Here is a 14128-nt window from a genome sequence, read left to right as displayed (position 1 = left end):
CCCTGCACATCCAGGTGCAAGCCAACAAAAAAACCTCAACCTTACAACATCCTAAAACAAGTTATTTAAGTCATACACAACTAAAAGTCTGTAAGCAAAAGGAAAAAAAGACAAAATTTTGTTATGTTTAAAGCTTCCAAGTACCATGAACAAGAGGTATCTTCATAACCAGTGTCCTGACAGCATGTTCAGTGTACTTCCCTTCATTCTTACAAACTCAGAAAAACTGTGGTGCTTTTTCCCCTTTTGTTCCTTAACTCTCCACACATTCAGCTCAAGAACACCAGGAGCTGCAGTGCATCACCACATGAAGATGGGGAGGGGCACAGGAGTGAGAAGAGTGAAAAGGAAGGGAGAGATACATAGACAGGCTCTGCACCAGCCATACAGAGGATATGTATACACATGACAAGGGATTTTGTTGCTCCAGTTTTTGTGGGCTTTGTTGTTGTTGTTGTTGCTGTTTTAAATTAAAAAAATATTATTCCTGCTAAGGCTAGTTGTGCAAAATTAAGTTTTCAAGAACCACCATTCAGTCTGATTCTGTTCCCATAGAGAGACTTCCTACTGATCCATTTCTCACTAGCATCTTGCTGTAGTTTTTCTGCTGCTCTTCTTTGAAAGTATCTTTGACTTTTGCTCGTTTCAGACCTCCATCCCTGGAACAAAGCAAGAGAAAAAAGTAACCCATCACAACTGTTAACTGCCACTGTTATCAAACTATGTATTATATTAACTATCTTAGTCAAGTCTAGAGTCTTAAACCTAAATATAACTACAAAGACTTTTCTTCAGAACTTCTATATTGAGATTTAAGCATGTTTATTAAAACAATATTTACCTTAAGCCATAAGGCTTATACAGTCCAAATTCTGAGTTTAGCCCATTAAAGCAGCCTACTCATGCTGATAACAGGTTGCACCTACCATAGAAATTATTGCCAATCTGGGATGCTATTTCCCTGGACTGTAGAGGCAATCAATCTTGTGTAACACCATCTCCTGCCTTGCACCATTCAGAGGGCCAGCTGGGCCTCATGCTTCAATCTGCTCATTCTCTTCATCAGAACCTCGTTCTCAAGTCTGCTTCATACAGTCCTAGGAAATCTAGGCATTATGCTACTTCTTACTCAGTTAGGATATAAGAAGGAACAGAAAACCTCAAAGTCTGTGTTATATTTTTTTGTTGTTGATCACTTTTACCAAGTAGCTTCACTTCTTCTCAAACTCAGTATGAGTCTCAACATAAAAAACAATTGTGAAGGGGCCCTTTTCAAAAGCATCAAGCTTTTAGGTGAAACCACCACATGAGAACTACATGCTCCAACAACTTTATGCTTTCCTCTACCCCTCCCCCCCTTTTCTTTTTCTTTTCTTTTTTTTTTTGGGGGAGGGTGTGTGTTTGGGTTTTTTGTGAGGTTTTTTGCGGGGGTTTGGTTTGGTTTGTGGTGGGTTTTTTTCATTTTTGGTTTTGGTTTGGTTTTGGTTTTTTGTTTTGTTTTGTTTTTTAAAACTTCCATATATATACATGCACATGAAGTTACTCCCTCATTTTCTCCTGAGTGGAATAAAGTTACATTGAATGTTATCTGTCACAAAGCTAAAGGAAGAAGAGAAGAACTTCTCAATCAAACTCTAATAACAGATAGTCTGTCATGTCTAACAAGGATGGCATCACTCACCAGGGAAGTTCAGTCAGGCCTCCTTGGTGAGCAATGGCTGATCTCACTCTGTTGGCAAACTGAACAGCATCTTCGCCTTCCTTCAAGGGTCATAAATTCAACATAATCAAAGCAGAAAGAAGTGAATTGAAACAGACTTCCATAATATTTTTCATCAAATCAGCTGACTGCCAAAGAATCCATCCCTTACCAGGCTAACACAATCTGATGTTCCATTGTGATAATAATTTACCTCATTTTTACCCTGAAGTGCTGAAATTAGGGGAAAATTTTGCTCCAACAGGATGGAACATGAACAGCATTGCTACTGTGAATACACAGTATATTTACTGCTGTCCTTTGTGTATTTGAGGCACTGCTGATGGTACTCAAGCGGTATAAGGAAAAACTAAGTCCAATCATACATCAAAGTCAATGCAAACAAAAGTCCAGTATAAAACTCAGATTTGGAGACATGAAAGGGGGTAGGGGTTTTGGGGAAGTGTGAAAAGAAGCACTTGCAGACACTGTCAAGTTCTTGACTAGTGATCAGGCTACCAGATGCTAGATTACCTTTCTAACCATTGGTGGCATGTACCACACATTGCAAACGATGGCCCAGCTGGTCATTATTCGCAGCAGATAGCTCACAATGTTATATTTGCTGCTGTTCCAGAATGCATCTCCAAACTGAGGATCATACTGTAAGGGATCACAAAAAACAAATGATAAAACGCTTTCCCCACAGACCATCTCAGCCTGTCTCACATCTGAGGTGGATGCTTTCAGTCACAGGCCAGAGTCAGAGAAAATTCAGAGCTGACATGTTTGCTTGGAATGAAGCTTTACAAAAATTAGCCTGTGCTTATTAGTGCTGCTTGTGGTTACATAACAGGACAGCAGTTATCACCGATTTGCCCAAACAGCCAAAAGAGCTACTTCTGCTGTGAGCTGCATCCTTCTCTTCCCTTCAGAACTGGGAAGGACCAGCTGGATCTCCCTTCCTTCCAGCTTTCTGGAGGAAGAAAGTGACCCCACCATGTTCCACCAGCCAGGTTTCATAGGCTAAGGACTTCACTTTCTCACTTTAGCCATTTATACTTTAGGAGTCAACCACAGCAGGCGGACAATTACCAGAGCTACTGTGCTTTCATTATGAGCTGTACCCAGACAGCTTCCTACCACCCTGACAAAAACAGACCCCAAACTTTGAAATTCAGCAGGCAGCTATTTCCACTTACTTTGATTGCAACAGGATAGATTGTCCCTCCTATTTCAAAGCTCCCCTTCTTGAACATCATCACAGATGTATTGTTTATGCAGGTGCCTGTCCAGAAGAAAAACTGATGTCATTACTTCACACAGCCTAACACATTTTAGTAGCAACACTACACCAACACACAGGTCTTACATTCACTAAGGAGCAAGTGCAGGCCCTTTATGGGTAAGTTAGGCATCTCTCCCCTGCTTGCTTTCATTCTTTGCATTATGACTGATTCCCTGAATTAAGCCAGGATACGTATGAGACAAAATGCACTAGGCTGAGGGTAGATCTGCAGGACAGTGAATTGATATTCAAGGGCAAAAGAAACAGTCTTCTCATTCTTCTGCCTACAGCTTCTGCCAGGAGACCTAATGGCCACAGACAGTATGGTGTTGTCTTCATGTAATGTCATATTAAAGATAAAAAATGGGAAAATCTCAATACCATTTAAGCCAGAGGTGAAGATACATTTGAGTACTAGAAGCCATGAAAAGAGAACAGGGATAACACCTACACTGAATGAAAATAAGGAACAGTTCAGCTTCTTACCTTCTGGAAAAATTAAGATTGGGAGCTTGCTCTTATCCGCCACATGTTCCCTGAGCCTGTGGAAGCAGAAGGAAAGCTTAAAAAAAATAGCTCCTTTCCACTCTTCTTCCCTCAGGCAAATGCATTAAAAATACATTTACTTATAACACATTTGTTTGAAACCAAAGCCTTCTACTAGACACTAATCTGTTTCTGACAAAGCTGAAGCTTTGGGCAAGCCATCCCTTAAGTCCCTAGTGAATTATACTGAGGCAACAACCTGTTTTCTTTCTTGTAGATTATTTTATTAATGACTGTCAGAAAAGCCAACAAATGGATGCTATTAAATCAGCCCAGTTAGCTCAGATCAATTAAACTTGCAACCAAAAAAAAAAAAGTCTTGTGCAGTGGTTCAGCCAGGCTCTGCTTACTTAACAGCAGATTTCTTAATAAGAGGACTCCTAAATGCATATATAGCTCACTCTACTTAAGTAACACTTGGATGACTTGGCAAAGCTGTCAAGGCCAATGAGGTGGTAAAGTTAACCTGTCAAAATTCACCTAGAAGTTCTTTCAAAACTAGGAAGAATTTCTATCACCATACTAGTGTTCATGGGTATGCCTTTGGTGACATTCTGCAGAAAACTGCCTTTGGTAGCAGCTCAGTTTCACAGCTTGGCACATTCCTTGCCCTCACCCAAACAAGCAAAGCTTGCTATTTCTAGTGTCTCCCAATTTTGAACAAAGTTAAGACAGTTCATGTCACAGAAAGCCGATTTTTAAATCGGTACTTCTCTCCAACAAAGCGCCAGAATTTGAAGTATCTTCACATCCTTTCAAAATGGGTATCTGAATTCATCAGGTATCAGTTATTAAGCTGATGGCAACCCAAATGAGATTTCTGTGACAGTTTGCTGCAATGCAGACCTTACCATAACCTTTGGTCTGAAATGTTTCACCCTGTATAAGCTTTTCAAGCCTTCCTTGGTGACCTGGGAACCTGACATTTTGACTGCATTTTGTGTGCCAAAGCCCACACGAGCAACCAGTCAGGTCACTCTGAACGATATGGTTTGCTGCATACCACTCCTCCACCCCACTCCAAGAACGGCTGTTGAGGCATTAATATACCGATTGCTTCCACTCCTGCGTACATCTACTACTGATTTGCAATACCCTGCAGCATTCCAGTCTGCAGTAAAGGGAAATATTACAGGTAACTTTCATGTTAGTGATTAGCATTTTTAATCAGTAATCACCATTTTGAATAAGAACTAGATATGGCCCCAGCCAAAAGAAGATGCTTTCACAAGTCAGCCTATTGCAGGATCCCAAGGTTCCCAGTTCCCCACCTCTCAATGGATTCTTGGGCTTCTGTCTTCCCAAAGCTTTAATTCTTCATGTGGGTCTCTGACTGTTCAATGACTCGTTGAGGATTACATCCCCAGGCATGGCCTCTCCAGAACCAGCAGGTACCAGCCACACACTACTACCACTGCAAGCCCTGGCTGCAGCCCTCACCTCACCTTTTTGTCACTAGATGGCGGTCTTTGATTTCCGAGCGTTCAAACCAGACATGAGGACAGGCCTTGACTGTGGCTCTCTGAATAACTCCCATTAGTCCACCGTGAACCTGGCCAACCTGCAAGCCCAGTAAAGCACATCAGCATACAAGAGACCTGAAAAGCAGAACGTCCTCTTCTGCAGCCCCCTCAAAAAAAAACCAACCCAAACATACTGGAGGCTGCAAATGAGGAATGGGCAGTGCCCACAAAAACTCTTAAAATACATTCACTTGAAAAGATCTAGGTACATGCATGGAAGCATATCTCAAGTATTTCACCATATGAAGAGCCTAGCATTGACAATGCCAAGACAACTTCACCAGCACCTAACTTGTAGTCCAACTTCAACACAATTTATACTTTTGCCCACTGACTAGTGCTTACGTTAACACCTCTACTGTAAAATTAAGTACTGAACCCCACTACCAATACCCTGAAGTCTTTCCCTTTTTCGACCTCTCTCTCTCTGCTGTGGTCATCATGGATCTGCTCATACCATTGCATAGCATCCATCATTTGTCAAAATGATCGCGTCTATCGGTGATGTGTGGTTGGCAACACAAATTCCTCCTTTCTGAGGTTTGTTTTCCCTGCAATTACAATTTTTTTGTTAGACTACTAGTGCACTAAGCATCACATTACACACACAACAGTTCCCATAAAGCTGTCAGGTGAGATAGCATCTAGTGTGACATTAACCTGCAGGTCAGGAAAGAGCTGCCCCATTGCAAATGGGATACTCACACACACAGAAATATACTCACACTTCTGTTACCATAAAGTCAATTCACTCACTTGTTATGGTAATGGATAGTACCAGACAGAGCTCTGACAAGGATCCGGGAGCATGTGAGGTGGACCACTTCACTCAGATAGTTTTTCATACTGAAAGAAATCACAGTAATCTGGAACACCCTAGGAAAGCAGCTAGACACACACAATCTTCTCCAGCCTACTCAACTCAGGACTGAAATATTTTCCTGGGAATCTGCAGCACAAAGGAATATTCCCAGCTTTATCCCTTACTTGCTACAGCAAGTCAGCCAAGACATGCCATACCCTTGGTCTCACTTATCTAGGTAAGGCTGTCAACTCCTAAGTATTTTTTTATCCCAGCACTGTTCTCCTCCCTGCAGCGCTCCCTTTGAGTCTCTCATGACAGCAAGAGAAGCTCCTTAGAAATCATCAAGCCCAGTGGCAAGCCTGTCAAGAAGCCAACCTCAGCCCGAGTTCAAAATGCCACCAAAAGTAAGGCTGCAGGTTTGCGGACTCTATTTGTAGTCTATTACTTGTAAAATCTGTCCAGTCTTCATCTTGAGCTGTTCACAGTGACACAACTTGGCAAGTTCATTCCTCACATACCACACACGGTACCTACCTGCTGTTTGGCAGCTGTCCTACCATGGTTGTCCCCACAATCATTGAGGTAATCCCAATGGCAGCAAGGGTAAAGCTACAGGCAAAATAGACAGTAAATCAAAATAGGTAGTTCTGCTCATTTTAATATCACTTTCCACTTTAAATGGAAAGGGATTGCAGGAATTCAGTTATTCCTCAGATACTTGACATACCCAGTTCTCTTTAACTCAATAATTCCCTGACACATTGCTCAAAATATTGCCTAGCAAAGGCAGCAGATTTAGAGACCTCAATGCATATAGTACCACGATTTAACTCAGAGTTTTAGAGCTTGCCCAACTTACACTTACACTGCCAGTACACATGACCTAGAGTAAGCATTCAGAGAAAAAGGACCACTACCCCTAAACTACTCTCCACAACAAATGCCAAGATAAAAATGTTCTGAATGGCTTCTTAACCACCCAAAGGAGAACCGAAGCCTGTTCATCCTCTGCATCTGCTAACACCGCTTCTGGGTTAAAAACAAGTATTACATTTCCCAAGAAAGCACACATTCACGTGTTCTTAGACACAAAATCCCTCAGCACCTACAAGCTTACCGTAGGGGCAGCAGGAAGCAGTATCGCACTATAACCCCAATGACCCACACAACAGTCAGCCTCAGGCTGATGTAGTGAAAGTTGACATTAGTCCTTGTGAGGAGATTCCAGGAGACCAGCTCTTCAGAGGAAAACCTTTGGGTGACTTCATCTTCCACAATGGCCTCAAACCCTTTTCTGCAGAAGTAGAATATGTCAGAGAATTCAAAGTCCACTCGATGCAGACGCGCAATTTCTTTCTCCATAGGCGTTTCATCTCTTTCGATGATACCTTTGGAAAGGAAAGTTAACCATATGAGGAAATTATTCTATACAGTAGTAGTCATCCTCCAAATCGCTTGGTTGCTCTGCATTGCTCAAGGAGACAAATTTACTGCCAGAGCCCCTGCTACAAAGGCAAGATCAGATGAATAGCTGAACACAGCTCTAGCTAGTTCTAGCTTCCTTTCCTCACATAAACACTTGGAGCTGCAAATATATTCAAGTTCTGTTGCCTACTGGACATGAATAAAGAAGGCAAACCCCTTCCCACGATTTGACAAGTCCTCAACTCAGCAACTTTATCCAAGACCATCTTATGCTTCCAGAGGAAATCAAGTGAGAATTCAGCTCCTATGCTGCCTTCTCCTGCTGCTCTGTGTATTTAAGGGCAGTCTCCTCTGTGGAGGCTTCCTCGCTGCCTGGGCCTGTCTCTTGTCCACATTCTGGCTTCCCACAGCCACATTCAGCTGAGACATGCTTTACTGCAACAGCTACCTCACATCTGTGCATGGGACCAGCTTTGAACCAAGCACACTCATCTTCCTTTACAGGGCAAGTCTTTGCTATAAGCACAGAGAGCACCACACTGGTTTTTATTTTAGTGTAAATTAAACAAAGAAAAACCCTCCAAAAAATAAAAGTCAAAGAAAGTTGTGCCTAGAGGTGCTTTGATATAATTCAGTTTATCACTAACAGTTAGTTGTGTTTCAGTTGAAATCTGCCCACATAGTGTCTGGCAGTAGAAAAGAAGCCTGGAGAGTTCGGAACTGATGCACATACAGCAAATATTCCCTGTCTCCTCCTTTTTTGTTTTTGTGGATTTTTTTTGATTTGGTTTGTTTGTTTTTGTTTTTCACACTTATGGTTTGATAAGCACCAATTTCTCACTTGATCTTTCAAAGGCCAGGACAAATTGTGTAAGCTAGATGTAAAGATCAAGTAGCTGCTTTCTGGTAAGCAAATCTGGCTCCAGAAATTGATGACTGAAGAAATCTACAACACTTAACCAGAACAACCATCCCCTGAGACTCTCAACTAGGATTACAGAGGTCCAAGTTCAGGTTGTGACTCCATCAGACACTCTCTGACAAACTGCATAATCTTTTTGCTTCAGTGCTGAGAAAGAAAATGGGAAAGGAGGAAGCACCCAACTATTTCAAGCTACTAGGCACTGTCCTACAAATACACACCCCACAGCATAGAAATCTGCATCCCAATGAAGCCTTGGCAGCAGCAGAACTCCGTGAAGATATTTGCTGTGCAAATCACACGCAACACTTAAATTACAAGTGACATGGAAAAGTCTTTGTATTGAACTGTAGCAAACATATGGGCTAACACAAGAAGCTCCAAGTCCCCCAGACCACTGAGGTAAATACTAAACAACATGCAAGGGATATCACACTGCAACAAAACCTATTAGCACCACACCTTCAGCTCTGAACTTAACAGCGACAACTTGCAGTTCAATATCACTTGCAGACAATATCACAGTGCATTGGTGTACCACTAACCTATAAATATAAATCCTTAATATGGCACACCCAAACACCCATGTCCCCTTCGGGATCTAAATTATATAAACATGCATCACATCAAACATTTAGCAAGATGGACTACACCTGTGTCTTATTTTAAACCCAAATCAGAGCTCTAGTTTGTGGTTCAGTTCTTCTCTCTTTCGGTCAATCCCTTAAAGCTGTGAAACAACCAGGATTGCAGGCAAGCCAGCCCAACCCATCTGCTTCACAGTGCTGCTGCGGTCTGAGACAAGCAGCAGCCACAAACTGATCAGAGAGACTCTCCAGCACCCATCACATTAGTACCACTCTTATCTCCAGTTCCCAGGAGAACTGGGAATGCTTCCCCGTTCTCAGTCTCTGGTTCAGCCTCAGCCAAGCAGTTGGCTCCCCTGGCTCCCATTTCATGTATGAATCTGCCCCAGGGTTCAAGTTTAGCACACTACTGGCACAGCCAAGATAGCACAGCTGTAATATCTTATCAGGCTGCACTATCATTGTCACACAACACCCTGCCTTGCATCCTTGGGCCAAGATCTCAGCAACGCTTGAAGGTATTATGAACAGAATTAAACATAGGCTGCTCAAGTGACATACTTAGCCTTCTTTTCATCGTTTAATGGCCTTTAATCCCTTGGCCATGGGAAGAGCTGAGTTTGCCCAAGACAGATAAAAGGCAGCATTACGCAGGAGTACAGCAAACATCACTCAACCAGAAATGCCACAGCCGCCACTTTATTCAGTGTCACAGCACAAGCCCTAAGTCTTCAAGCTCCCATGCTCCAGTCAGCCAAAGCCAATTATATTAGGCTCAACTTGACACTATCTGCTTACAGTCACATTGTTTGCATAAGCCTTTCTTATAGTGGATGTCACTTTCAAAACTCTGACTTAAGAGCATTTTTGTGTTCTTAAACCCATCAACTTGAAGAGGGCTGCCTCTTGACACAATCAACACCCCCTCAAGGACAGCTGAGAGCTGGTTATTCAGCTGCAATGAGACAGACAACTAGCCTCCAAGCATCTGGTCAGCCAAGAGCTAACTGGGCCCCAGATGTAACATGCTGCCCTCTAACATAGAGAGACCTTGAGGTGACAGCACCCAGAAACTCCCCACACATGAACTACACCAGTCAGCATTTTTCTTGGGACTATTCCTTCTCACACCAACAATGCAGAGGCACTGGCTGCCATTTCTGCCAACAGATGTGAAATACAGTGTTTGGTACTGCAAGAAAAGGTGGTGTCTCCTCAGTCATGCTCTCACTTGGCTTTCATATTGAGGGATGCTGGATTTTAAGGTCTTTGGGGATGACCACTTTTGCTCTGCCTGAGAACGCGAAAATTTGCCCTTTCACATGCACCTGCCATGCCCCCTTCTATCCTGACCCACCTCCTAGCAATGAGTGGATGGTCAGGAAAGACTGAAAAGGTGCTAACCACCTCCCTGAAATCAGACAGGACTTAACACACACGCACATGTACACACACAGAGACACCTAATCTTTACCCTGCTTTTATCAGCTACTCTGCAATTCATTATTATCAGGAACTTCTCCCTCAGTAAATATTGTGTAATGTAATTGAGCTTCATGTTCTGTCACCTCAGGGAATGCCAATTTATATAATGCACTGTTAGACCTACGCTTGCCTTCGTCCTCAAGTACTTTCATCCACATACAGGAACCCAGGCTCCTAGTCACAAGTCGCTCAGCTCCATGCTTAAAGAGCTCTCAAGAGCAACATACAAAGCATAGCTTAGCACAGCAGACTCCTCATCTGCCCTGGTCCCCATACCTTCTTCTCAAGTAAGGAGTAGTTAAGACTCCAGCTTACTGCAGCAAGAGCCACCTACAGTAAGGAAAGGTTTTAATTTAAAATATAGGATAAAATAAATAAAAGGACATTAAAAAGTGTGCTTCAGGCCATCACTGTGATTGTGTATCCCCATCCCTAAGACTGCTTGAACATAGCCTGCATACAATCATCTATACCAACTACCACAGGCCATTTTTACTATCACTAATGCTCCAGACAGTGGAGCACACCCAGACTAGTCCAGGTTCTTAACTATAGCACATATTAGCACTATACACCTCTCAGTCACATACAGGGGGAACAAGTACTTGTGGTTTTATGGAAAGATAGCTCATAGAACATGATCTATTACCCAGGTCTTCTCTCCCTTTACCTTTCTTTTCTAGAGAATAAAAACTACGTGCCTGAATGATCAGGTTTCTAAGACAACAAGAGCTCCTATTGTGCAGCTACAGCTGCAGTTGGACCTCCTGCCCTCTCACCAACCCACAACATGATGGGAACTATCGCTATTACAAGAAAAAGGATAACTTGCTGCATCACTGGCAACCTAGGAAACAGGGAGAGTACTGACACTATTTGGAATGATCCCTCACTTGGCTTTCCCCTCACTCTGAAAAAAAACCCCAAAACTTCCAGGACACTGGTGGGTGATATAGGACATTTTTTATCAGCCACTTCCAAATCACAAATTAAGTAAGACAAATTTCAACCTGTTTTAAGAGCAGCTGTGCAGTATCTCCAGTTTATTATTACAGGGGCTAACTGCCAGGATCTGCCAATATCAGAGCCTGTTTCATGCCTGGCATGCACATAGTACAATACCAGTGTTTACAGTATTGGTAAGGATATGCCTTTGGAGATGAAATGCACACAGCCAGTTCAGCAGTTCAGTCCCACGACTGTATCATGTTCACAAGAGCTAATCTGTCAGGTAACAACTGACTTGTCTACTAACTGGCAAGCTGGTCCTGTTTCCAGCTGTACTGCCTAATGAGGGAGCACACAGAAAATGCTGACACTGCTGTTAAATGCAGCCAAAAATTAGCAAATTAGTAGCAATACCAAGGCAGTCAGGAACCAGGAAAAAGCCAAGCACTGGCTGCAATGCCTTGTTCAGCTTTCTCCTATTTCCTGGGCAAACTCAGGCTGCTCTCAATGCACTTACAGCTCCAAAGTCTTGCAGCCAACCCTGACCTAGTACAGCCTACCATGACACACACAGAGTATGGGTTAAGATATAGTAAAATAACTAATTTCAAAATTAGGCTAAAGGAAGACATATGAAGCAACTATTGAGCTGTCTTTCTACAGATCATGACAGTAAGAAGTTTCTTTGGCAAACACTAAGATACCTCCAGGGGGCAAAAGGTGAATAGCAGCAGACTGAAAAAAGAAAACAAGTGTAACACCACGTATTTCCAACCAGCAGACCCACAGCAGAAAAATCACTGAGCCTGTGTCATGGTTTGGGCCCAGTGCCTAACTGAGCACCATGATGCTCTAAAAAGGGCTAGTCAAAATAAGGACTGGGAGGGCTTCTCACCACTTAAAAAGGTCACAGCAAAACACAGACTCATCATAAGGAATAAAAAACAAAACCATTTTAATTTGTTACCAACAGAGTAGAACAATGGGAGATACAATCAGATCTTAAAGTCAAAAACACCTTCCCCCCACCCCTCCCTTCTTCCCGGGCTCAGCTTTTGTTCCTGGTTTCTTCACCTTCCCCCTCCCCCTTTGCCTTGAGGCACAAGGGGATGGGAGTGGGGAGTTGCAGTCGGTTTTCACACCATGTGCCCCTCAGGAGTAGGAAAACTCAACCCAGTGTCTCTCTCTCTGCTTCCACATCCCCCACCCCCCCTTTTCCATAGGGAAGAAAGTCCTCAAAAGTCCAATCTGGGTCTGCCCACAGTCACAGTTTCCTCACACACAAACTGCTCCAGCACACACCGCCCGGAGCGCTCGCCGGCGTCACAGCTGCTTCAGGGGCAGCCACTGCTCATGTGGCTCTGCCCCACTGGTGAACTCTACAGGCTGCAGGCCAGTCGACCCGGCTCTCTCCACAGGTTGCAAAAGGAAAACCTGGGTTCTGCGTCCTCCTCCTCCTCCTCCCTCTCCTTTCTTTCCTTCAACCAACCTTGATGTTCTTCAAAAGTTGTTCTCCTCGGGCCCCACTCCTTTCTCCGCTGCAGGTCTCTTTTGATGGTTCTGCAGTTCCTGGCTCTCTCTCTTTTTTGGGATGGAGCTGCAGCGGGGCTTAAGCTTAAGTTGTGGTCAGGGCCGGCCAAGCCCAGCCAGGCAGGGCCAGGGCCACGCCATCTGCACCTGGGGCCACGCTGGTCAGGGCCGGTGCCAGAGAGAGAGAGAGAAAAGCATGCCCTGCACCCACCTTAAATACATGAATTTGCAGGGGCGCTGATTGGCTTGGCCCTGGTCAGAGGTGGGTCTGACAAAGGCAAAGGGGGAGCTTTTCAAGTAGCTTCTTAAAGGGCTATCTCCATAGCCCTTCCCCCATTACCAAAGACGCAACCAAAAACTCCCTCACAGAAAACCCAATACAGCCTGGGAAAGAAAAGTGCTGTCCACTACACATTCAGACCTGTTTAGAGATTTTGATAATTCTGATGCTATTAGGACTGAGAAAGTTGGCCCACAGCCCTGCAAGCAGTGACCTAAAGACAGATTTCAAGCAAACAAACCACCACCAAAACCAAGCTCACATGGCAATTTTAAAGTTTCTCTCGACTCAGGACAGTCTCCATCTTAAGCTCTGATTTCTTTTGTTAAACTCGATGTTATTTCATATCCTTCCTTTCCTCATCCCTTGATTTTTCAGCCATTCAGCGCAAGACAGTAAAAGCAGCATTTCATTCTGCAGAAATAGTTCTTGTGCTAGTACTGTTGCAAAACAGTAAGATGTAACAGTAAGCTTGTAACCCCCCCACCTCTTCTCCAGTTCTCTCACCCACACATCTAACTTCTTCATTTGAAAAGGACTCCGTTCATGTACTTTAGCACATTAGTCTTAACAATTTGACTTGACCCCAAGCTCTCACCATTAGCAGCAGCAGTCTTCAGCATCTGTGGCTGTGGCTTTTTGACACCTTTTTCTATCCGTATAGTGGCCCACTGTTGAAGAGAAAGCAAACATTAATTTCACAGATGTAGTATTCACTTAAGAAGAGTCACCTAAAAAAGAAACAGTTAATTAAGCACAGGTTGTGATTTTCAAAGAGTATCTTCATGAAGTAATTACCCATCTTCCTCAGATCTGCCCACGAACCCCTTACACTGTTTCTCTGAAGAAACATTGCTAAAGTGTATTTAATAATTAAAAAAAAAACCCAAAAAACACCAAACCAAACAAAAAAAACAAAAAAACCACCAAACAAAAAAAACCAACACAACAACTCCACACTCAGTGCTAGTCAGTATTTCCCAACTCTGTTTGTCAATCTTCAGAAAGGCAACTCAGAGCTCCACAGATGTTTTAGTTCAGATACACAGCCACAAAGAACCCAGTAGCTGAACAGAGAGCTCTGGCTCGA

The 14128-nt window shown here is 43.3% G+C and overlaps 1 protein-coding gene across 1 annotated transcript; it reads right to left on the bottom strand.

Annotated features, from left to right (window-relative positions):
* Window positions 1-463: 463 nt before the first annotated feature.
* AGPAT9 (1-acylglycerol-3-phosphate O-acyltransferase 9) lies at window positions 464-13721 on the bottom strand. The gene is made up of 11 exons (XM_010190668.1): window positions 13637-13721; window positions 6979-7249; window positions 6396-6470; window positions 5813-5902; window positions 5514-5607; window positions 4979-5094; window positions 3474-3529; window positions 2902-2987; window positions 2234-2362; window positions 1682-1761; window positions 464-659 (listed from the first exon to the last, which is right to left on the bottom strand). The coding sequence occupies exons 1-11, from the start codon at window positions 13659-13661 to the stop codon at window positions 533-535; spliced, it is 1149 nt and encodes a 382-aa protein (XP_010188970.1). The 5' UTR covers window positions 13662-13721; the 3' UTR covers window positions 464-532.
* Between the last annotated feature and the right edge of the window lie 407 nt (window positions 13722-14128).

This window comes from Mesitornis unicolor, unplaced genomic scaffold, assembly GCF_000695765.1.
Source record: "Mesitornis unicolor isolate BGI_N332 unplaced genomic scaffold, ASM69576v1 scaffold42708, whole genome shotgun sequence".
Lineage (NCBI taxonomy): Eukaryota > Metazoa > Chordata > Aves > Mesitornithiformes > Mesitornithidae > Mesitornis > Mesitornis unicolor.
Note: the sequence above shows the minus strand (reverse complement) of the source record. Positions and strands in the feature narration are given on the sequence as shown.

Bases quoted from the DNA above. Each gene is read 5' to 3' on its own strand.
- AGPAT9 (XM_010190668.1), bottom strand. From the start codon at position 13,661: ATGCTGAAGACTGCTGCTGCTAATG. The intron at 5,095-5,513 runs GTATGAGCAGAT...CTGGGCTTGCAG, and splicing joins ATGATGGATGCTATGCAATG to GTTGGCCAGGTTCACGGTGG. The intron at 2,988-3,473 runs GTAAGAAGCTGA...TCTTCTGGACAG, and splicing joins AATCTTAATTTTTCCAGAAG to GCACCTGCATAAACAATACA.